This window comes from Bombina bombina, chromosome 10, assembly GCF_027579735.1.
Source record: "Bombina bombina isolate aBomBom1 chromosome 10, aBomBom1.pri, whole genome shotgun sequence".
In the NCBI taxonomy this organism is placed as follows: Eukaryota; Metazoa; Chordata; class Amphibia; order Anura; family Bombinatoridae; genus Bombina; species Bombina bombina.
Genome location: NC_069508.1, coordinates 65,230,047 through 65,255,241, shown reverse-complemented (window position 1 = coordinate 65,255,241; position 25,195 = coordinate 65,230,047). Strand labels below are relative to the sequence as shown.

The 25,195-nt window shown below is 41.7% G+C and overlaps 1 protein-coding gene across 5 annotated transcripts in view; it reads right to left on the bottom strand.

Annotated features, from left to right (window-relative positions):
* LOC128640657 (myomegalin) overlaps positions 1 to 25,195 on the bottom strand; it is a 285,549-nt gene that overhangs the window by 83,093 nt on the left and 177,261 nt on the right. For all 5 annotated transcript variants that reach the window (XM_053693086.1, XM_053693087.1, XM_053693088.1 and 2 more), the window contains exons 28-30: positions 18,655 to 19,150; positions 10,236 to 10,471; positions 9,352 to 9,403 (exon numbers count right to left, since the gene is read on the bottom strand). In XM_053693086.1, the coding sequence (XP_053549061.1) occupies positions 9,352 to 9,403; positions 10,236 to 10,471; positions 18,655 to 19,150 (784 nt within the window). The remainder of the gene's footprint in view (positions 1 to 9,351; positions 9,404 to 10,235; positions 10,472 to 18,654; positions 19,151 to 25,195) is intronic.

The following is a 25,195-nucleotide window of genomic DNA, read 5'->3' as shown; positions in this document are numbered from 1 at the left end:
AAAAGTCGTACAACGACACTAGAGCCCATAGACTCTCAAACAGCCGCAGGACAACAAGCAAGGGGATACCACGAGGCCAAAATCACTTAAGCAAAGGCTGGTCTCCGCATCACCTCCATACAATCAGAGGATCATAGAGATAAAAGGACGCACAGCATCCCCAGCTCTGAGCAGAGCCCAAGGAGACCACCCAGTGCCCCTAACAGGGAACGACCATATCCCGGAGGGGAACCCAGGTCCCTAAATGGAGACCTAATTCACATGGAGACAACAGAGGAAGACCAAAAGTTCTCATAAAAAACAGCTAGCCAGTACACAGTCAATGTGCAATAGCTGCAGCTGGTCACATTCTGCAACCCATCCGCTGCAAGGCAGCTAAACTACCCAATAAACTACTAGCTGCTGAGAACTAAGTCCAGAAGGACATTCCCATGGCCTCAAAAGAAAAAACGCCAAACCGAACAACTCGGCGGCAAGACAGCACAAGCCCCCCAACCCTCCACTACATGGGGAGGAGCTCTAGGGTCTGACAACCCCTGACACAAGAGAGAGAGATGCAGCGGAACTTCACTGACCCAGTCATCCAAATTGAAGGCTGTAAGGACTGAGACAATCCTTCCTGCCTCACAGACCCACCGGTCCTCTAGAATGCTTAGTTGAACACAGAGGATAACATGAGCACTCGGCACCTCTACCGGACCAGCCAAGCAGAGTGGCGCCACGTGTCCGAACAGCTACCAGACAGAACTGAACCCAAATAGGACCAGCCTGCAATCCGGGTCCTAACCGTCAAACCGCATAAATCCTCCCTCAGAGGGGAAGAAAGAAAACAGACAGGACATCCTATCTGATGAAAATAAAAAACAAGGCAACCCCTAGGTTAACACCCAAATAGAAACAGGCCAACCACAGGACCAGCCAAACGGAGCCCTGATCTTCCAAAAAAACTGGAAAAGATCTCAATACATGGACAATCAGGAGATTACATCATCCCCACATGTCTAATGAGGTGCGTCATTCAAAGAGCAGACCGTGAAGGCGCAAGGCACAACACTCAGGGACAGTCGCATCTGCAGGGAACTGTACAGTCCAAGGTGGAATACCCAGGACAACAGGAGCAAGGAAGGGAAGGCACCACCCTGTTCTCAAACTCTATTCAATTTAGGAAATAAAGGTTCATCACGCAATATGACCTCTAGAACCCCTGAACTTGCCAAAAACTTCCTTTAGAAGAAGTGCAAATTCCTAAAACTAAAGTCTGGTTCCTCCGCAGCTGCAGGTTGAGAGGCAGCAGACTCTGACCCAGAAAGTTCATAGTCTCAGAAAGAACTTCATCCTCGCATAACCCTATCAGTTAAATCTAAAAAATTATTCGATGTACTCTGGGAAGGAGTGCAATATGTAACCTTTCGCTTAATATTGCGAGGTAAAGCATTAAAGCCGCAGACACCGCCGTCTGAACTGCGCAGTAACGTCTGAAGAAAAAAGGCCCCCTCCAGATGGAGGATCAGCAATGCTACAGGAAAACTGCATGTGTATAGAGTAAACAATGTAGGATACGCACCTCACTGAACGACAACTCCTCAGAGGTGGACGGCTCCGTGATATCAAACATGTTTGATATTATCACTTTATCAAGGCATATGGAACATAATTGAGAGGGGGAACTAGGGCCTCCTCCCCATATAAACAGGAATTGCTCTTTAGGAATAGAGGGAGTGCCCTCTAAAGAAACCAAACCCTCCATCACTAGTGCAATAACCGGAAAACTAGAAAGATAAATCATCCTCTTTTTTTTTCTTTTCTTTTTTTTAAATAAAATAACGGCACCTCTATACCCCAATGGCTGGGGCCCCAGACAGTACAGAGATGTATGACTCCTCTCTGATAGTCACAAAGGAGGGAATGAATCACATAGTGCACAATGCGGGACCGTCCCTGCTATGAGAGAAAGCGCGCCAAGCTTGTAAGCTGCATGGCTCTCAAAGTGAAACCTGTATATTCCATAACAGCCTAAGAGCCCATAACATCTCACACATAAAGCAGCATAAAATCAAATAAACACATAAGATTATTATTCCCCCCTGTTCAATAATCCCCCTAAGGAGATATTAACCCTTGATTCTATAAAGATTAAAAGGCGCCACACTGTGACCCTGTCTTCTGTGTTAACATTATATAATAAAAAATGAAACAATCTTACCAAAATCTACGCCGTGGAACAGGAACACGGCCCTTCAAGTGTGACAGGTTGTAGCATCGCTCCTGACATGGACTTGAGAGAAGAAAGCAATCTGCAAAACTCGTCAACGCTGATTGCTGTAGGAGCTGCTAATATGAGTCGGGATGGTGTTGCAAAGGGAAGCTACCTCTGCATCTCCGGACTCTATCTTTCACCCAGGCCCTCAGTGAGAAGCTTATAGAGCTACTTAAAACTCCTGTCCCATTGTGAAGAGTAGTACCTTCCATAAGAGACAAAACAAATTCTGACACTTCTCTGCCAACCTCCTGGGACGAAAAGCAAAGAATGACTGGGGGATGAGGGAAGTGGGAGGAGTATTGAAGCCTTTGGCTGGGGTGACTTTGCCTCCTCCTGGTGGCCAGGTTCTTATTTCCCAAAAGTAATGAATGCGGCTGTCGAGTCTTTCCCATTAGGAAGAAAAATTACAATTTCCCTATCTTAAATTAAATTAAAACTTACCTGTCAAATTAAAAGAACTAAGTTTAAACTAACAATTAAACTAATATAACTATTAAACTAAAATTAAACTAACTACCAATTAAATAAACTAAACTACACATTAAAAAAATCCTAACACTACTCTACAAATGACAAACTATCTGATTACAAAAATAAAAAATACTAAGTTACAAAAAATAAAAAACGAAATTATCAAAAATAAAAAAGAATTACACCTAATCTAATAGCCCTATCAAAATAAAAAAGCCCACCCAAAATAAAAAAAAAACCCTAGCCTACAATAAACTACCAATGGCCCTTAAAAGGGCCTTTTGTGGGGCATTGCCCCAAAGATATCAGCTCTTTTACCTGTAAAAAAAACACAAAGACCCCCCAACAGTAAAACCCACCACCCAACCAACCCCCCAAAATAAAAAAACTTAATTCTAAAAAACCTAAACTACCCATTGCCCTGAAAAGGGCATTTGTATGGGCATTGCTCTTAAAATGGCATTTAGCTCTTTTACTGCCCAGACCCTAAACTAAAAAATAAAACCCACCCAATAAACCCTTAAAAAAGCCTAACACTAACCCCCTGACGATCCACTTACAGTTTTTGAAGTCCCGCTTGAACGATCTTCATCCCGGCAAAGTCTTCATCCAGGTGGACTCTTCAATCTTCATCCTGGCGGCGACGTCCTGATCCAAGCGGCGAGAAGTCTTCATCCAGGCGGCATCTTCTATCTTGATCCCGGAGGCGCGGAGCAGGTCCATCCTGAAGACATCCGGCGCGGAGCATCCTCTTCATACGGTTGCCACCGTACACTGGATCTTCAATGCAAGGGATGCAATTCAAGATGGCGTCCCTTGCATTCCTATTGGCTGAAAAATTTGAATCAGCCAATAGGAATTAGGGCTGCTAAAATCCTATTGGCTGTTCAAATCAGCCAATAGGATTTAAGCAGCTCTCATTCTATTGGCTAATTCGAATAGTCTACCTAGTTAAAATAAATACAAACTTACCTGTGAAATAAAAATAAAACCTAAGCTAGCTACAATATAACTATTAGTTATATTATAGCTATCTTAGGTTTAATTTTACAGGTAAGTAAGTATAGTTTTAAATAGGTATTATTTAGTTAATAATAGTAACTTTAATTTAGCTCTAATTTCATTATGTTAAAGTTAGAGGGGGTTAGGGGTTAATATAGTTTCATTTAGGTTGTTGCGATGTGGGGGGGCTGGCGGTTTAGGGATTAATAAGTATTATTTAGTTAATAATTTTAAGTTTCATTTAGATCTATTTTAATTATGTTAAAATTAGGGGGTGTTAGGGCTAGGGTTATGTTAGGGTTTAATAGTTTAATTTAGGTTGTTGTGATGTGGGGGGCTGGCGGTTTAGGGGTTAATAGCTTTATTTAACTGGTGGCAATATCAGGAACGACAGATTAGGTGTTAATAACTGTTGGCAAGTGTCAGCGATGTTGGGGGAAGCAGATTAGTGGTGTTTAGACTCAGAGTTTATGTTAGGGTGTGAGTTTTAAACAGTCTTTTATTTTCCCCATAGACATCAATGGGGCTGCGTTACGGAGTTTTTGTTTCAGCGATCGCAGGTGTTAGACTTTTTTTTGGCTGGCTCTCCCCATTGATGTCTATGGGGAAAGTGTGCATGAGCACGTCAAACACAGCGCTTGTTTTGGGAGCAGTATGGAGCTTAAAATCTCCATATCGCCCGCACAAGCAGTGTTTTTTTAAACTTGTAATGGTAGCGCTATAGGGAATTAAATAACGCCACTTTTGTGGCTTTCTTTACTTTCGCTATAGTGCTCAAAACTCGTAATTTAGGTGAGTGAAAGCGATCTCCTTAGGAGTGATGTCTGCAGCAGGATCGTAGGAAAACTGAAAAGACTGCACCCAGTCACCTGGTGCGTAGGACAGGACTTCCCCTGGTATGAAAAAGGCGCTAAGCTATTATGAGCTGCGAAACACTCAAAATCGAAAGTGAAACCTGTTTGTTCCAAGTCAAAAGCACACAGTCTATGAGCCCAAAAAACTCACACATTAAAGCAGTTATAAATAACCCCTAGCTGTTCAAATAATCTCCCTGAATGAGATATTAACACTTGATCCTATTGAGGCATAAAGGAGCCACACTGTGACCCTCTATAGCAAAAGTGTATATATAAAACGGTCTTACCCTCCAGGATCCATGCTGTGGAACAGGCACAGCCTCTCAAGTGTTACAGTCTAGCAGCGACGCTTCTGACATGGACTTGAGTGTATAACAGCAAGCAGTGAAACTCGTCAACACTGATTGCTCAGGAGCTGTTAGCGACAGTCTGGATGGGTTCGCAGAAAAACTTTCCCTGCATCTCCAGACTCTAACTTTCATCAATACTCTCACTGAGAGGTTGACATGATTACTTCAAACTCCAGTCCTTTCTTGAAGGGAACATACCCATTACAGGACTATCCAAATCTTCTGACACTTCTCTGCCACCTCCTAAAGTGACGAAAGGCAAAGAATGACTGGGGGATAGGGGAAGTGGGAGGGATATTTAAGCCTTTAGCTGAGGTGTCTTTGCCGCCTCCTGGTGGCCAGGTGTTGTATTTACCAACAGTAAGGAATGAAGTTGTGGACTCTCCCTGCCTTATGGAAGGAAATATATATAAATATATGTATAGATATATATTGTACCAAAATGCCATCAGATATATGTACTAAAATGTATTTATGAATACATAGAACATATTATTCTATGAGAAGAACATTGGAATGTGAAACATTCATATTTTCATGTCGGGTCGCGCACATGAGAATATGCGATCGGGTTTGCACGTGAGTATGTTGTTAGCTTGTTTGTCCACCATTGACTTATATGGGAAATACTTGAACACCCACACAATTATCTAACTACGTTTTTTAGTAAAGCAATAGGTATAGAAGGCGCTAAAAAGCAGTAGGATTTATAGATATGTAGTATCACTTTGTATAGAATAGATCGATGTCACCTTATATAGATAAATAAGCCAATACTAGTATAAAATGAAATGCAATTTTAATGAATATAAAAATCCATCCCATTAAAGCTAAAACCCATCAATGGTTAAAATCCAAAATTCAGATAAAGATAAAAAAATCTCATAAACAGCTAAAACATATATATGTCGTTAGAACATTCACACTGCTCATTCAACAAAACAATCTCTCAGAATCTTATGGCACATAACATACTATATAAATGCCAATATCACAAGTGTCCAGCTGATACTTTCTCTTATGGGGATCCCCAACTAAAATTCTTGGAAGTGAATATGGGCTAGATTATCTGCAGTTCTCCAACACAAGTTACTTGTATGTGTGCCCCCGGATGTCAGCGTCCTCGCTTTACCTTCAGTAGCTCCTTTTCAATATGGCTACAGATCAAAGTGTGTTATCTCATTCCCTTACCGCTGTATTAGTGATTGGAACAGTCAATGATACTGAATGGAGGCTCTCTTACCTCCTCTAAGTGTCTACTTGTCGGCCTCCTCACCTGACCCAACACTACGGCTTCTCCTTCTGTTCCTGGCGTTCAAGTTTCCGTGAGTGACGTCACCCGGTTCCCGGATCCTAGGTGACTACTTGCGCAAGTAATTTCCACGGATGTATCCAGACGATCCTCTGCACTTTAGTACACCAGGGTACGCAGAGTTCAGCTTAGCTGCAAATGTCAAACAGCCAACAGTAAATAAAGATAAAGACCCTGAAAGGGGTTGAAACGCGTAGAGGACTTTCCTGCCATTTACTGTGGGCTGTTTGACATTTGCAGCTAAGCTGAACTCTGCGTACCCTGGTGTACTAAAGTGCAGAGGATCGTCTGGATACATCCGTGGAAATTACTTGCGCAAGTAGTCACCTAGGATCCGGGAACTGGGTGACGTCACTCACGGAAACTTGAACACCAGGAACAGAAGGAGAAGCCGTAGTGTTGGGTCAGGTGAGGAGGCCGACAAGTAGACACTTAGAGGAGGTAAGAGAGCCTCCATTCAGTATCATTGACTGTTCCAATCACTAATACAGCGGTAAGGGAATGAGATAACACACTTTGATCTGTAGCCATATTGAAAAGGAGCTACTGAAGGTAAAGCGAGGACGCTGACATCCGGGGGCACACATACAAGTAACTTGTGTTGGAGAACTGCAGATAATCTAGCCCATATTCACTTCCAAGAATTTTAGTTGGGGACCCCATAAGAGAAAGTATCAGCTGGACACTTGTGATATTGGCATTTATATAGTATGTTGTGTGCCATAAGATTCTGAGAGATTGTTTTGTTGAATGAGCAGTGTGAATGTTCTAATGACATATATATGTTTTAGCTGTTTATGAGATTTTTTTATCTTTATCTGAATTTTGGATTTTAACCATTGATGGGTTTTAGCTTTAATCGGATGGATTTTTATATTGATTAAAATTGCATTTCATTTTATACTAGTATTGGCTTATTTATCTATATAAGGTGACATCAATCTATTCTATACAAAGTGATACTACATATCTATAAATCCTACTGCTTTTTAGCGCCTTCTATACCTATTGCTTTACTAATTTATATCTCTTGAATTGTCTAGGGAGGAGACAATTACCATAGTTAGGCATAGTAGGATTGGTCTAGCGCTGTACCCTATTTATATTTGTTATATCCTAACTACGTTTTTTGCGCTCATCGGGTTAGCACGCAAGCGAAAACAGTTTATTTTCAACTCATAATACGAGCACAACTCAACGAGTACGAGTGTTAAATATCGCTTCACTCATAATCTGGCCCAAAATGTTATGGACACATTCCCATATACATTTATTTTACCTTTACTGCTGCTAATTACTGATCTAGTAATTTGTTTATGATAATATGCAGAGCTCCCAATATTGCTACTTGATCTAAATTTTAAAGTTAGCCCTTCATATCTACTACTTTGACACATACAGATACGAAACTTGTTTGCATGGCTGGTCCTTGCAATACACCTGCAATTATAACAAATCTTCCAGCTGCATAATCTGTTAATTCACATATTTTTCTCAGGGTCATTAAAAGTCAGGCCCCCTTAATCATGCTGGTAATTACATTAAACAATGCACCTTGTCAATCAACCAAGTCAGTGGATGTAAAATAGCATTTACAGAAAGCAATGACATTGGTTTATATCCATAATACAATACTGTATATATTTAGATTTTTTTATTACCAAAACAAATGTGAAGCTAGATAACCTAGACAAAATAATGTATAATTTCTTATGTAACAACATAGGGGCATATTTATTAAGCTCCATATGAAGTTATGAAACAGCGGTCTAAAGAACGCTGCTCCATAACTTGTCCGCCTGCTCTGAGGCCGCGGACAGAAACCAACACGATCGAATTCGATCGGGTTGATTGACACCCCCTGCTAGCGGCGGATTGGCGCGAATCTGCAGGGGGCGGCATTGCACCAGCAGTTCACAAGAACTGCTGGTGCAATGATAAATGCCGACAGCTTACGCTGTCTGCATTTATCGATGGGCAGCGATGGGCAGCGGACATGATACGCTACTTCGTATCATGTCTGCTCGCACATTGTTAAATATGCCCCATAATCTTAATTATTTCTGTAAATAAATGCATAAACTTAAATTTGCCAAAATATCTAATCCATACAGATGGCGGAGCTGGGTGAGTTTGAACTAGCAGAAAGCTCTGCCTAGCTGAATTACAAGGAACAGGAGAAAATAATTAATTTTCACACAATAAAATAATAAAATAGAGTCAAAGAAATGTCCACCTATAACTAAAAATCTTAACAATTTAAGGTTTCTGTTTATATAAATACAAAACAATAATTAAAGTGATGATATTTTAGCGAAATTTTAGATGGAGTTTAATTTATCAGTTGCAATGAAGCGCTATCATTTACTTCAAAAGTCAAGGTTTGAATTGTTGTCCAATCAGCGCTCTCCCCTTTAAGCGCCTTTTGTTCTGGCTAGAGCACTGATTGGACAACAATTCAAACCTTTAGCTCACAGGAAAATCTTATGTGGGCGGCGGAGCACAGGAAATTCAAATTTCATATCTATATTAAAAAGTAAGTTATAGCGCAACTTCATTACAACTGATTAATTAAACTCCATCTAAAATATCACTAACATTCCAGATCTGTTTTTATTAAGAGTAGAGTTTACCATCACTTTAATTGGAATTTAGTTTACTTGCATAAGCATGACCAAACCTAAAAGACAACATTTTTAGACCATGATATGATACTGCTACACTTATAGTAGCTGATTTTAAAAGGATAACTAAACCCAACATTTTTATTTCATGATTCGGATAGAGCATGCAATTTTAAGCAACTTTCTAATTTACTTCTATTATCAATTTAGTTATTATCAATGTAGCCACCAATCAGCAAACTCTATCCAGGGGGCTGAACCAAAAATGGTCCAGCTCCTAAGCTTTCATTCCTGCTTTTTCAAATAAAGATACCAAGAGAACTAAGAAACATTGATAATAGGAGTAAATTAGAAAGTTATTTAAAATTGCATGCTCTATCTGAATCAGGAAATAAAAAATGTAGTATCCCTTTAAGAATCTAAAAAACAATAGACAAGTATTAGGAAATACTTTTACTGTGTCCCAAATAATTACCTGATTGCCAGTATTTCATGTCTTGATTTATCATCCGCATCAAGACGCTCCTCTAAAAAGGACAAGAGTTTGTTATGTAAGTACATTTTACCAAAAGGGTTTGTTTTTAAGAAAAACACAATAACAGTGGTTGCTTAGTTCAGTGCAGAAGCGTCATTTATATCTGGCCCCTGACTGGCCAATATTGTGCTGAATTGCCAATATACTATGGTCAAGATTTATCAATTTGCGAGAGAGTGGATTTACAAGTTGTGAACCTGTCCGCATTTGATCACAAACTGTGGGGCGGATATGTTCCTCATATTTATCATTGCAGACAGGAACACTCGTGCAATGCCGCCCCCTACCCTCCCTCAACCAATTGCATGAGAGTAGGGCTTGCCAATCACCCCGGTCGAATAAATCTGAGGTGATTTTCATCCACCAACTCCAGTTTGGCGGAGAAACCGCTGCTTCATAATTATCAGTTGCAGGCTCAAATGAGCCAGCCCACAACCAATTTGAGGCATTCGCCTTGAATATAAATCTTGACCAATATAGAGGAATTACTAATATCTCTTTAATAGTAACAGGGGAGAATGGAGGTAGATAAAGTAAAGGTAGTGAAATATCATGAAGAAGTATGATGATGGAAAAATTGGGATATGGACAAGGGAAGACTATCTGTGACTAACTTAAAAAAATGACCACACTGGCTGTACCATACAATATGCTACTCATATATAGTATATATTTCAAGGGATATTTTGCAGTCCAATTTCTCCAGTTCAGTTGAGGTTTAGCTCATATTGAGAAGACTCTTGTTGCTTCTATAGTTTACGTAATCAATTTTACAAATTTTTAAATTTGATGTGAATTTGTAAATCCAACAATTTCCTACTTACTGCTGTCCAGTTTGCTATTCAGCCTTTCCGCCATTTGGCTTCCTTGAGACAGTTGTTCCCGGAAGCCCTGCCCCATGTAATAGTCAATATCATTTGCACGGAGAAGCTCTTCAAAAGATTTGATGGTGTCCCCCAGATGTTGTGTAAGGATGTGACCCACACTGCGCCCTTCACGCAACTTCTGACGCAAAAGGGACAATTCCCGGGCTTGAGCTTGAATAAGAGAGTCATACTTGCTGGAAATGGATAAAAAAAGAAATGTGAGTGATACAAAAGGAAAGTCTGAGAAGAAATGTCTGTGCAACATTATGTGATCCTAATCAATTATCACTGTGAAATACTATACCAAGAGGCATGGAAGTAAAAATTAAAAATTTATGATTCAGATAAAGCACATTAATAAAAAAAATAATCAAATTTACTTCTAATATAAAATGTACAGCTTTCTGTTAGAATTGTTTGTTAGCTATGATCCATGACAGCAGACCTAGGGGTAGACTCAAGAGCATACATGTGTCTTGATCATTATATAGCAGCAGTTTTTGCAACAATGTTTGTAGAAATGTTATACGTATACAACCCCAATTCCAAAAAAGTTGGGACAGTATGGAAAATGCAAAAAAAACAAACAAAAAAGGAAATTTATGGTTAACTGATAAATTTGTTTCTTTTACGATACGATGAGTCCACGGATTTCATCCTTACTTATGGGATATCGCCTCCTGGTCAACAGGAGGAGGCAAAGAGCACCACAGCAGAGCTGTATATATAGCTCCTCCCTTCCCTCCCACTCCAGTCATTCGACCGAAGTTAGGAAGAGAAAGGAAAAGCCAAGGTGCAGAGGTGACTGAAGTTTAACAAAAATAAAAAACCTGTCATACAAAAACAGGGTGGGTCGTGGACTCATCGTATCGTAAAAGAAACAAATTTATCAGGTAAGCATAAATTTCGTTTTTCTTTTACAAGATACGATGAGTCCACGGATTTCATCCTTACTTATGGGATACAATACCAAAGCTATAGGAAACGGATGAAAGGGAGGGACAAGACAGGGAACCTAAACGGAAGGCACCACTGCTTGAAGAACTTTCCTCCCAAAAACAGCCTCAGACGAGGCAAAAGTATCAAATTTTGAAAATTTTGAAAAATTGTGAAGAGAAGACCAAGTTGCAGCTTAGCAAATCTGTTCAACAGAGTGTATAATTTTTGAATGCCCATGAGGAAGCCACAGCCCTAGTGGAATGAGCAGTAATTCATTCAGGAGGCTGCTGTCCAGCAGTCTCATATGCAAAACGGATGATACTCTTCAGCCAAAAAGAGAGAGAGGTAGCCGTAGCTTTCTGACCCCTACGCTTCCCAGAAAACACAACAAACAGGGAAGAAGATTGACGAAAATCCTTAGTTGCCTGTAAGTAAAACTTCAAGGCACGGACCACATCCAAATTATGTAACAGTGGCTCTTTCTTAGAAGAAGGATTAGGATACAAGGAAGGAACAACAATTTCCTGATTAATACTTTTATTTGAAACAACCTTAGGAAGAAAACCAGGTTTGGTACGTAACACTACCTTACTACCTTATCCGAATGAAAAATATGATAAGGAGAATCACATTGTAATTCCGAAAGCTCAGAAAGTCTGCGAGCAGAAGAAATAGCAACCAAAAACAAAACTTTTCAAGATACTAACTTAATATCTATGGAATGCATAGGTTCAAACGGAACCCCTTGAAGAATTTTAAGAACTAAATTCAAACTCCAAGGAGGAGCAATTGGTCGAAACACAGGCCTGATTCTAGTCAGAGCCTGACAAAAAGACTGAACATCTGGAACATCTGCCAGATGCTTGTGCAACAAAATAGACAAAGCAGAAATCTGTCCCTTTAAGGAACTTGCTGACAACCATTTCTCCAATCCATCTTGGAGAAAAGACAAAATCCTAGGAATCCTAACCCTACTCCATGAGTAGCCCTTGGATTCGCACCAATAAAGATATTTACGCCATATCTTATGGTAAATTTTACTAGTAACAGGCTTACGTGCCTGAATCAAAGTATCTATAACCGAATCAGAAAACCCTTGCTTAGATAAAATTAAGCATTCAATCTCCAAGCAGTTAGCTGCAGAGAAACTAGATTTGGATGATGGAAGGGTCTCCTGAATGAGAAGGTCGATCCTCAATGGAAGCTTCCACGGAGGCTGGGATGACATGTCCACCAGATCGGCATACCAAGTCATGCGAGGCCACGCAGGCGCGATGAGGATCACCGATGCCCTCTACTGCTTGACTCGAGCAATCACCCGGGGAAGGAGAGCAAATGGAGGAAACACATAAGCTAGGCTGAAGGACCAAGGCACTGCCAAGGCATCTATTAGCTCGGCCTGGGGATCCCTGGACCTGGACCCGTATCTCGGAAGCTTGGCATTCTGGCGAGATGCCATGAGATCCAACTCTGGCCTGCCCCATCTGAGAATCAGGTCGGCAAATACCTCCGGATGGAGTTCCCACTCTCCCGGATGAAATGTCTGTCTGCTCAGAAAATCTGCTTCCCAGTTTTCCACCCCTGGGATGTGAATCGCGGACAGATGGCAAGAGTGAGACTCTGCCCACTGTATTATCCTGGCTACCTCTGTCATCGCTAAGGAACTTCTTGTTCCCCCCTGATGATTGATGTAGGCCACCGTCGTCATGTTGTCCGACTGGAATCTGATGAATTGGGCCGAAGCCAACTGAGGCCAAGCCTGAAGCGCATTGAATATTGCTCTCAACTCTAGTATATTGATGGGAAGGAGAGACTCCGCCTGAGTCCAGACCCCCTGAGCTCTCAGGGAATTCCAGACTGCTCCCCATCCTAACTGGCTGGCGATAGCATGTCCCCTGGGATAGATGATCCAGCGACAACCACCATAGAAGAGAGTCCCTTGTCTCCTGATCCACATGTATTTGAGGAGACAAATTTGTATAATCTCCATTCCACTGTCTGAGCATGCTCAGTTGCAGAGGCCTGAGATGAAACCGAGCAAATGGAATGATGTCCATTGCCGCTACCATCAATCCAATTACCTCCATGCACTGAGCCACTGACGACCGGGGATTGGTCTGAAGGGCTCGGCATGTGTTCAGAATTTTCAATTTTCTGACCTCCGTGAAAAATATTTTCATGGATAGAGAGTCGATTAGAGTTCCCAGGAAAGGAACCCTTGTCTGTGGAACTAGAGAACTCTACTCCAGATTCACCTTCCACCCATGTATCCTCAGGAAGGACAGAACAATGTCGGTATGAGACTTTGTTAGCTGATAAGACGACGCCTGGATCAGAATATCGTCCAGATAAGGCGCCAACGCAATGCTCCGTGGTCTCAGAACCGCTAGCAGCGACCCCAGAACCTTTGTGAAAATTCTGGGTGCCGTGGCCAGTCCAAAAGGAAGAGCCACGAACTGAAAATGTTTGTCCAGAAAGGCAAACCTCAGGAACGTGATGATCTCTGTGGATAGGAACATGAAGATATGCATCCTTTAGATCCACGGTAGTCATAAATTGACCCTCCTGGATCAATGGAAGAATGGTACGAATAGTTTCCATCTTGAAAGATGGAACTCTGAGAAACTTGTTTAGACTCTTGAGATCTAAGATAGGTCTGAAAGTTCCCTCTTTTTTGGGAACTACAAACAGATTTGAATAAAACCCCTGTCCCTGTTCCTGGATTGGAACGGGACAAATTACTCCCATGGAGGATAGGTCTCTTACACAATGTAAGAACGCCTCTCCCTTTATCTGGTCTACAGACAATCGAGAAAGAAGGAATCTTCCTCTGGGGGAAGAATTCTTGAATTCCAGTTTGTATCCCTGAGATACTATATCTATTGCCCAAGGATCTTGGACGTCTCTCATCCAAGCCTGGACGAAAAATGATAGTCTGCCCCCCACTAGATCCGGTCCCGGATCGGGGGCCGCCCCTTCATGCTGACTTAGTGGCAGCAACAGGTTTTTTGGGTTGTTTGGCCTTGTTCCAAGCCTGGTAGGGCCGCCACGTGGACTTGGGTTGAGAATAGCCCCCCTCCTGCTTAGAGGAAGGGGGAGAGGGAGTTCCCTTGAAATTTTGAAAGGAACAAAAATTACTCTGTCGACCCCTCAGTTTGGATTTCTTATCCTGAGGGAGGAGGTGACCCTTACCTCCCGTGATGTCAGAAATAATTTCTTTCAACTCAGGACCAAACAAGGTCTTACCCTTGTAAGGGATAGCCAAAAGCTTAGTTTTGGATGACACATCCGCAGACCAGGACTTCAGCCATAAGGCCGTACGTGCTAAGATGGAAAATCCTGAGCCGCCAACTTAGTAATTTGCAGCGAAGCGTCTGTCACAAAAGAATTAGCCAGCTTAAGGGCTTTAATTCTGTCCTGTATCTCTTCCAAAGGAGTCTCAGTTTTAAGGGACTCCTCCAGAGCATTAAACCAATAAGCAGCCGCCGTGGTAACCATGACGATGCAGGCTGACGTTTGTAAAAGTAACCCTTGATGAACATAAAGTTTCTTAAGAAGACCCTATAATTTCTTATCCATAGGGTCCTTAAAAGCACAACTATCCTCAATAGGGATAGTAGTTCGTTTAGCCAAAGTGGAAATAGCACCTTCCACCTTAGGTACCGTCTGCCAAGAAGTCCTGATAGAATCCGCTATGGGATACATCTTCCTGAAAACAGGAGAAGGAGAGAATGGTATACCTGGTCTCTCCCGTTCCTTAGCAATAATTTCCGAAGTTCTCTTGGGAACTGGAAAAACATCTGAATAAGAAGGGACTTCTAGATATCTGTCCAGCTTACTCAATTTTTCTGGAGGGACCACAATTGAATCGCAGTCATCCAGAGTCACCAAAACCTCCTTCAATAACAGGCGGAGGTGTTCCAGTTTAAACCGGAAAGACATTACTTCTGAATCCGTCGGTAGCAGGGCGCTATCCGATTCAGAAAGCTCCCCTTCAGATAGGGGCTCCAATTCTGATCCCTGTAAAGGCATTTCTGACCTCACAATTAAAGCATCTGAAGTCGTATTAGCCATGAGGTCGTCCTTCCTCCTGCGTTTGCCTTGCAGGACGGGAAAGGCAGACAATGCTTCAGAAAGAGTAGAGGACATAACAGTTGCTATGTCCTTTAGAGTAAATGCAGGTGAAACTGCAGAGGTACTGGACTGTGCCTGGGTAGGAGTTAGGGACTGTGACGCTTGGGGAGAAAGATGTGGCATACACTGATTCTCATCGTCAGAACCTTGAGAAGCATCCGCCTTATTTAAATCTGCATCAAAAAACATTTGCTCCCTGAACTGTAACGCCCTCTCAGTACACGAGGGACAAAAGGTAACGGGAGGTTCCACATGTGCAGTCAAACATAATGAACATGTAACATTCATATCCATGTTAGAATAAATAACAAACAGACTTGGTCTTGCCTTGCAATTAATGTGATAATAAACAGCTCTGAATAAAGTTGGCAGCTGTACTCTTAACAAATGATCATCAAAATGACAGATGATGCCCTTAAATTAAACTGAAGGTATCAGAGGGAAACAAAAATTACGATCAAGTAATATTACTTTTTTTTTTTTTTAAATACCGGATCGTTAAACTAGCCTCTGCCGCCTCAACAGCTCTGCTGAGACGCCTACCTGCCCCCTCGATGTTCACTCCGCTCCCAGCAAACTCTGCCTACGACCGCTTATTCTTATAATCTAAAACCATGCGGTCCCGGCAGTCAGTGAAGGTTCCGATCACCTCACCCACGCTGCGTATGACAGAGAATGGCTGCGCGGCATCTAGAGCGCGGGAGAGAAGCTCTGCCCTTCGTGGGCATCTCCTAGCATCTAAAAAGTTCCTTCAACATCGTGAGCCAAATGTCGCTGCAAGCGCAGCTGTATAAATTACATGCGGTCTCTCACCCACGCTTCCCGTGAGTTCTCTTGCAAAAATAAAAACTGCTTTTTAGTTTCCACCAAGCACGCAAAATAAACACTCACACCGGATCCCCATAAGTACCGGAGACCTGCTCCATTTTTAGGGACCTCCATTATTAACCCCAGCGTCAGCCCAAAGTCCATAGCGCACCCACATAACACCTAAATGTGTACTGAGTGTTCCTGATATCCTCCCCCCACATCCACCATAACACCTGAAGGGAGGCCTTGGGGAAAAGTTAGGGGTCACAGAAGTAAGGGCTGCAGCGGTTCCTGAGTTAAGGCTGTCCCAGAAGTAAGAGCTGCACATACCTGAGTGCTGATCGACAGCATGAATTGTCCCACAGCTATGAAGAAGTCTTCTGTCCTTATCTTTCTGTGGAGACATGTAGGGCCTTAGTTAGAATTGCTAAGACCATATTAAGAAGGGCAGCATACAGTATGGGAGGCACAGTGAGAAATTAATCCCACCAGTTCCCAATGCTCTAAAGCCACCTGTAGCTCTGCTAACAAGAGGCTGACCAGGTCTTGGCTACACCCTGAAATAAAATAGTACTCACTGGTACCATTTAAAAATAAAAAACTCTTGTTTGAAGAAACTAAACTATCACCTCACTTTACCTCTTCCTATTTCTAACACAGGCAAAGAGAATGACTGGGGTGGGAGGGAAGGGAGGAGCTATATATACAGCTCTCCTGTGGTGCTCTTTGCCTCCTCCTGTTGACCAGGAGGCGATATCCCTTAAGTAAGGATGAAATCCGTGGACTCATCATATCTTGTAAAAGAAAAGAGTCATTTGAATATTCAATTCACCCTGCACTATATTGAAAACACATTATAAACACATTAGTTGATGTTTTACTTGGTGAATTTAATGCGTTTTTGAAATTATACACTCATTTCAAATCTGATGACTGTAAAACACTCCAAAAAAGTTGGGAGAGTTTTACACTGTTTACTGTTTACCACTGTGTAACATCACCTTTTCTTTTAATAACACTTATTAAGCGTTTGGGCACTGAAGACACCAGTTGGTTAAGTTTAGCCAGAGGAATTTCCCTGTATTCATCCATTATGCATGTTTTCAGATGTGCAACTGTACAAGGCATTCATTGTCTTATTTTGCATTTATAATGCGCCACACATTCTCATTCTGAGACAAGTCAGGACTGCAGTCAGGCCATGCTAGCACCCGCACTCTCTGCTTACGCAACCATGCACTTGTAATCAGGGCAGAATGTGGTTTGTCCTGCTGGAAAATGCAGGGACGTCCCTGGAGAAGACAACATCTGGGTGGCAGCATATGTTGCTCCAAGTTACCTATGTCATGGACAGTGACACCCCCCACACCATGACAGATGTTGGTTTTTGGACCTGATGCTGATAACAGCTTGGATGGTCCTTTTCCTCTTTGGCCTGGAGAACACAATGGCTGTTTATTCCAAAAACTATTTGAAATGTTGACTAGTCTCACCACAAAACATGTAAAAGGTAAAATGCCCAAAATACTACTGGTTTGTCTTTGGGGAATGTTGTTCTCAAAGTGTTGGATTATTCACTGGCGCATCTCTTGGCAGATTGGTGAGCCTTGACCCATCCTTGCTCTTGAAGGACTAGGCCTTTTTTTGGAGGCTCCTTATATACTATGATTACATGATTGCCTCATCTGTTTCACATCACCTTTTTATTTCAACTTGTCACATCACTATTAGTCCTAAATTGCCCCTGTTTCAACTTTTTTGGAACGTGTTGCAGTCATCAGCTTTGAAATGATTGTATATTTTTACAAATACATTAAATTCACAAGGTAAAACATCAAATCATGTGTTAATACTGTTTTCAATGTAGTACAAGGTGAATTGAATTCTCAAATGACTCTGTTTGTTTTTTTGCATTTTCCATACTGTCCCAACTTTTTCGGAATTGGGGTTGTAGTTGAATACATATAATTGTACACTCTATATGAATCATGAATGATTAATTTTAACTTCCACAGTACTTTCAAACAAACAGAATATCAGGATATGTAGAAAACACTAAGAACCATTTTAAACCTGTACCCAGTATTGCACTGAGATGACTAAGCATGGGAATTCTCTCAGAAAGAGGATTATGCCCTTTTCATCAAAAGAAACATCAACAACTCTAAATTAACATCACAGATCTCATATGCTAAACTTCTCTTTATAGTACAATTGATTGCTGTGAGTCCAACACATTGTTCAAAGATACATTCTTGAGTAGTTGAGGTGTGATTGGTTTGTCCTTTCAATTAAAATATGTTTAGCACAGCTTTAAAATAATGTGAAGACACTAGAGTTTATTTAGGAAAGAATGTTAAAATGAAGAAAATATATTTAATAGAGTAGAAGGAATTATACATATCAAGTATTTTGTTGAATAACCGCATATATGACATATTGCAGATCATTAACATGTCCTTTGATTTAGTGCTGTATCTGGTGCTATGCTTACCCAGGCCAAGTAGAGGATCTCATGTGGTCCTGAGTTCCTCCATCCCTTCGGGACTTGTGGAGCTGAGCTTCCAGCATGGACACTCTTTGGACAAGCTGTTCTAAGCTTTTGGTGGAGGGAGCCCCAACGGTGTCTGACTGCCAGCCTTCATCTTCATCGGTGATGCTGTGTGATGTAGAGCCATGGAAGGAGACGCTGTGCTTAAGGCGATGGTGGCTAGAAGTGCACTCACTGGAAGCAGAGAATGAACGTGTTCTGTTTTGTAGGCTTTTGATAACCTTTTGTGATCTCTGCAGCTGCACCTTGAGGTCCTTAATGTGCTGCTGGAGAACAGTTACATCTTCTGATTTCTCCCAATCCACAGTCCAGTCATTCTGCAAACATCCCTTGTTTTTTAGAGGTGAACTTGTTGTTAAGGGTGTCCAAGCTTTATATGTAGAGGACAAGTCATCCACGAGGCTGGTTTCACTAAACATATCCTCGTGTTCATCATACTCTGCAAGGAGTAGTAACAATACAAAATACTTACTATTTTTATTATCACACATTGTAGTGGAAAATGACATGCCTTCATTCCTGCCAAAGAGATTTTTAGCATTTTTGCTATCACTCTATTTAAACAGAAATAGAGCCTTGTTTTTACCTATCAAAACTATATATTTATTTAAAGGGACATGAAACTTCAAAATGTTATTTCATGATTTGGATAGAACATACAATTTTAAACAACTTTCCAATTTACTTCTATGATCAAATGTGCTTCATTATCTTCTTATACTTTGGTGAAGGAACATAATTGCACTACTGGCAGCTAGCCAATCACAAGAGACAAATGTGTGCAGGCACCAATCAGTAGCTAGCTGTCACTAGTGTATGATATGTGCATATTCATTTTCAACAAGGGATACCAAGAGAACAAAGCACATTTGAAAATACAAGTGAATTAAAAGTGTTGGAAAATGACATGTTCTGTCTGAATCATGCAAGTTTAATTTAGATTTTCCTATCCCTTCATGTAGAAAACGCAAGGTATTGCTCTAGGTGCATTTTGGTACATTTCATGCCACATGCTTTTTCACAAGCTTCAGGTTTCTCACTGAAATTATTTACATACCACTAATGCAGTCATAACACAAATGGTTGTAAAAGCTTCTCTGTGATCCTTTTTGTTCAGAAATAGCAGAGATGCATGGCTTTGCCATTGCTTTTTAGTAATTAGAAGGCCACTAATTGCAGCTGCGCACCACACTTCTGAAATTCCTGGCAGTGAATGGGTTCATTAGTTAGCTGGTAAGGTTAATAGTACTGTCATTTAAGGATTACCATCCCACCTGACACTTCCCACCTCCCTGATCCCTCCCATACAGCTCTTAAATCCCACCCACACTCCTCACCACCATCTTAGGTACTGGCTGACAGTCTGCCAGTATGCATTTTAGGACTTTTTTTTTCTTTTACATTTTTTGTTATTATTATTTTATTTTTTTCTGCAGTTAGGTATCCCTCCTCAACCTTCCTCCCTCCCACTAGTGGCAGACTTCTTAGGTACTGGCAGCTGTCTGCCAGTACACAGTTCATAGTATTTTTTTTATTTATTTATTAATTAAAGGGACACTGAACCCAATTGTTTTCTTCCATGATTCAGATAGAGCATGCAATTTTAACCCCTTAACGACCGAGGACGTGCAGGGTACGTCCTCAAAAAAAAGGCAGTTAACGCTTACCCTGCATGTTCTCGGTGTGGAAAGCAGCTGGAAGCGATCCTGCTCGCTTCCAGCTGCTTTCCGGTTATTGCAGTGATGCCTCGATATGGAGGCATCCTGCAATAACCTTTGGTAGCCATCCAATGCAGAGAGAGCCACTCTGTGGCCCTCTCTGCACTGGAGATCGGTGGCTTTCGTCGTTGGTGGGTGGGAGCAGACTTGGGAGGCGGGTGGCGGCCATCGATGGCCCTGGTCATGTGGAGGGGGGCAGGATCGTGGGCGGGGATGACCGGGGGCGCGCACGGGCGCTTGCACAGGGAGGGAGCGGGTGGGAACTGCTACACTACAGAAAAAGCTGTTATAAAAAATGTTTAAAAAAGGCAATAAAAGTAAAAAAAAAAAAAAAAAAAAAAAAAAACGATCAGTGAGGTGGTGGGGGTTTGTCTGTGGGGTGGGGGGAAGCTACACTACAGAAAAAAAAAAAAGCCCTTTTTTTTTGTCAAACTGGGTACTGGCAGACAGCTGCCAGTACCCAAGATGGCCCCCAATAAAGCAGATGGGGAGGGTTAGAGAGCTGTTTTGGGGGGATCAGGGAGGTTGGGGGCTAAGGGGGGATGCTACACTGCAGCATATGTAAATATGCTAAAAGAAAATTAAAAAAATTTTTTAAAAAACTTTTAGTACTGGCAGACTTTCTGCCAGTACTTAAGATGGCGGGGACAATTGTGGGGTGGGGGAGGGAAGGGAGCTGTTTGGGAGGGATCAGGGGTCTGATGTGTCAGGTGGGAGGCTGATCTCTACACTAAAGCTAAAATTAACCCTGCAAGCTCCCTACAAACTACCTAATTAACCCCTTCAATGCTAGCCATAATACACGTGTGATGCGCGGCCTTCTAATTACCAGAAAGCCATATATGTCTGCTATTTCTGAACAAAGGGGATCCCAGAGAAGCATTTACAACCATTTGTGCCATAATTGCACAAGCTGTTTGTAAATAATTTCAGTGAGAAACCTAAAATTGTGACAAATGTAAAATTTTTTTTAATTTGATCGCATTTGGCGGTGAAATGGTGGCATGAAATATACCAAAATGGGCCTAGATCAATACTTGGGGTTGTCTACTACCCTACACTAAAGATAAAATTACTCCAAAAAGCTCCCTACATGCTCCCTAATTAACCCCTTCACTGCTGGGCATAATACACGTGTGGTGCACAGTGGCATTTAGCGACCTTCTAATTAACAAAAAGCAACGCCAAAGCCATATATGTCTGCTATTTCTGAACAAAGGGGATCCCAGAGAAGAATTTACAACCATTTATGCCATAATTGCAATAGCTGTTTGTAAATAATTTCAGTGAGAAACCGAAAGTTTGTGAAAAAATTTGTGAAAAAGTGAACGATTTTTTTGTATTTGATCGCATTTGGCGGTGAAATGGTGGCATGAAATATACCAAGATTGGCCTAGATCAATACTTTGGGATGTCTTCTAAAAAAAATATATACATGTCAATGGATATTCAGGGATTCCTGAAAGATATCAGTTTTCCAATGTAACTAGCGCTAATTTTGAAAAAAAGTGGTTTGGAAATAGCAAAGTACTACTTGTATTTATGGCCCTATAACTTGCAAAAAAAGCATAGAACATGTAAACATTGGGTATTTCTAAACTCAGGACAACATTTAGAAACTATTTAGCATGGTTTGTTTTGGTGGTTGTAGATGTGTAACAGATTTTGGGGGTCAAAGTTAAAAAAAAGTGTGTTTTTTTCCATTTTTTCCTCATATTTTATAAAAAAATGTTATAGTAAATTATAAGATATGATGAAAATAATGGTATCTTTAGAAAGTCCATTTAATGGCGAGAAAAACGGTATATAATATGTGTGGGTTCAGTAAATGAGTAAGAGGAAAATTACAGCTAAACACAAACACCGCAAAAATGTAAAAATAGCCTTGGTCCCAAATGGACAGAAAATGGAAAAGTGCTGTGGTCATTAAAGAGTTAAGCAACTTTCTAATTTACTCCTATTATCAATTTTTCTTCGTTCTCTTGCTATCTTCATTTGAAAAAGAATGCATCTAAGCTTTTTTTTTTGGTTCAGAAATAGCAAAGATGCATTTATCCACCAATCAGCAAGAACAACCCAGGTTGTTCACCAAAAATGAGCCGGCATCTAAACTTACATTCTTACATTTCAAATAAAGATACCGAAAGAATGAAGAAAATGTGATAATAGGAGTAAATTAGAAAGTTGCTTAAAATGTCTTGCTCTATCTGAATCATGAAAGAAAAAAACAGAATTTATGTTTACCTGATAAATTACTTTCTCCAACGGTGTGTCCGGTCCACGGCGTCATCCTTACTTGTGGGATATTCTCTTCCCCAACAGGAAATGGCAAAGAGCCCAGCAAAGCTGGTCACATGATCCCTCCTAGGCTCCGCCTACCCCAGTCATTCGACCGACGTTAAGGAGGAATATTTGCATAGGAGAAACCATATGGTACCGTGGTGACTGTAGTTAAAGAAAATAAATTATCAGACCTGATTAAAAAAACCAGGGCGGGCCGTGGACCGGACACACCGTTGGAGAAAGTAATTTATCAGGTAAACATAAATTCTGTTTTCTCCAACATAGGTGTGTCCGGTCCACGGCGTCATCCTTACTTGTGGGAACCAATACCAAAGCTTTAGGACACGGATGAAGGGAGGGAGCAAATCAGGTCACCTAAATGGAAGGCACCACGGCTTGCAAAACCTTTCTCCCAAAAATAGCCTCAGAAGAAGCAAAAGTATCAAACTTGTAAAATTTGGTAAAAGTGTGCAGTGAAGACCAAGTCGCTGCCCTACATATCTGATCAACAGAAGCCTCGTTCTTGAAGGCCCATGTGGAAGCCACAGCCCTAGTGGAATGAGCTGTGATTCTTTCGGGAGGCTGCCGTCCGGCAGTCTCGTAAGCCAATCTGATGATGCTTTTAATCCAAAAAGAGAGAGAGGTAGAAGTTGCTTTTTGACCTCTCCTTTTACCGGAATAAACAACAAACAAGGAAGATGTTTGTCTAAAATCCTTTGTAGCATCTAAATAGAATTTTAGAGCGCGAACAACATCCAAATTGTGCAACAAACGTTCCTTCTTCGAAACTGGTTTCGGACACAGAGAAGGTACGATAATCTCCTGGTTAATGTTTTTGTTAGAAACAACTTTTGGAAGAAAACCAGGTTTAGTACGTAAAACCACCTTATCTGCATGGAACACCAGATAAGGAGGAGAACACTGCAGAGCAGATAATTCTGAAACTCTTCTAGCAGAAGAAATTGCAACTAAAAACAAAACTTTCCAAGATAATAACTTAATATCAACGGAATGCAAGGGTTCAAACGGAACCCCCTGAAGAACTGAAAGAACTAAATTGAGACTCCAAGGAGGAGTCAAAGGTTTGTAAACAGGCTTAATTCTAACCAGAGCCTGAACAAAAGCTTGAACATCTGGCACAGCGGCCAGCTTTTTGTGAAGTAACACAGACAAGGCAGAAATCTGTCCCTTCAGGGAACTTGCAGATAAACCTTTTTCCAATCCTTCTTGAAGGAAGGATAGAATCCTAGGAATCTTAACCTTGTCCCAAGGGAATCCTTTAGATTCACACCAACAGATATATTTTTTCCAAATTTTGTGGTAAATCTTTCTAGTTACAGGCTTTCTGGCCTGAACAAGAGTATCGATAACAGGATCTGAGAACCCTCGCTTCGATAAGATCAAGCGTTCAATCTCCAAGCAGTCAGCTGGAGTGAAACCAGATTCGGATGTTCGAACGGACCCTGAACAAGAAGGTCTCGTCTCAAAGGTAGCTTCCAAGGTGGAGCCGATGACATATTCACCAGATCTGCATACCAAGTCCTGCGTGGCCACGCAGGAGCTATCAAGATCACCGACGCCCTCTCCTGATTGATCCTGGCTACCAGCCTGGGGATGAGAGGAAACGGCGGGAACACATAAGCTAGTTTGAAGGTCCAAGGTGCTACTAGTGCATCCACTAGAGCCGCCTTGGGATCCCTGGATCTGGACCCGTAGCAAGGAACTTTGAAGTTCTGACGAGAGGCCATCAGATCCATGTCTGGAATGCCCCACAGCTGAGTGACTTGGGCAAAGATTTCCGGATGGAGTTCCCACTCCCCCGGATGCAATGTCTGACGACTCAGAAAATCCGCTTCCCAATTTTCCACTCCTGGGATGTGGATAGCAGACAGGTGGCAGGAGTGAAACTCCGCCCATAGAATGATTTTGGTCACTTCTTCCATCGCCAGGGAACTCCTTGTTCCCCCCTGATGGTTGATGTACGCAACAGTTGTCATGTTGTCTGATTGAAACCGTATGAACTTGGCCCTCGCTAGCTGAGGCCAAGCCTTGAGAGCATTGAATATCGCTCTCAGTTCCAGAATATTTATCGGTAGAAGAGATTCTTCCCGAGACCAAAGACCCTGAGCTTTCAGGGATCCCCAGACCGCGCCCCAGCCCATCAGACTGGCGTCGGTCGTGACAATGACCCACTCTGGTCTGCGGAATGTCATCCCTCGTGACAGGTTGTCCAGGGACAGCCACCAACGGAGTGAGTCTCTGGTCCTCTGATTTACTTGTATCTTCGGAGACAAGTCTGTATAGTCCCCATTCCACTGACTGAGCATGCACAGTTGTAATGGTCTTAGATGAATGCGTGCAAAAGGAACTATGTCCATTGCCGCTACCATCAACCCGATCACTTCCATGCACTGAGCTATGGAAGGAAGAGGAACGGAATGAAGTATCCGACAAGAGTCTAGAAGTTTTGTTTTTCTGGCCTC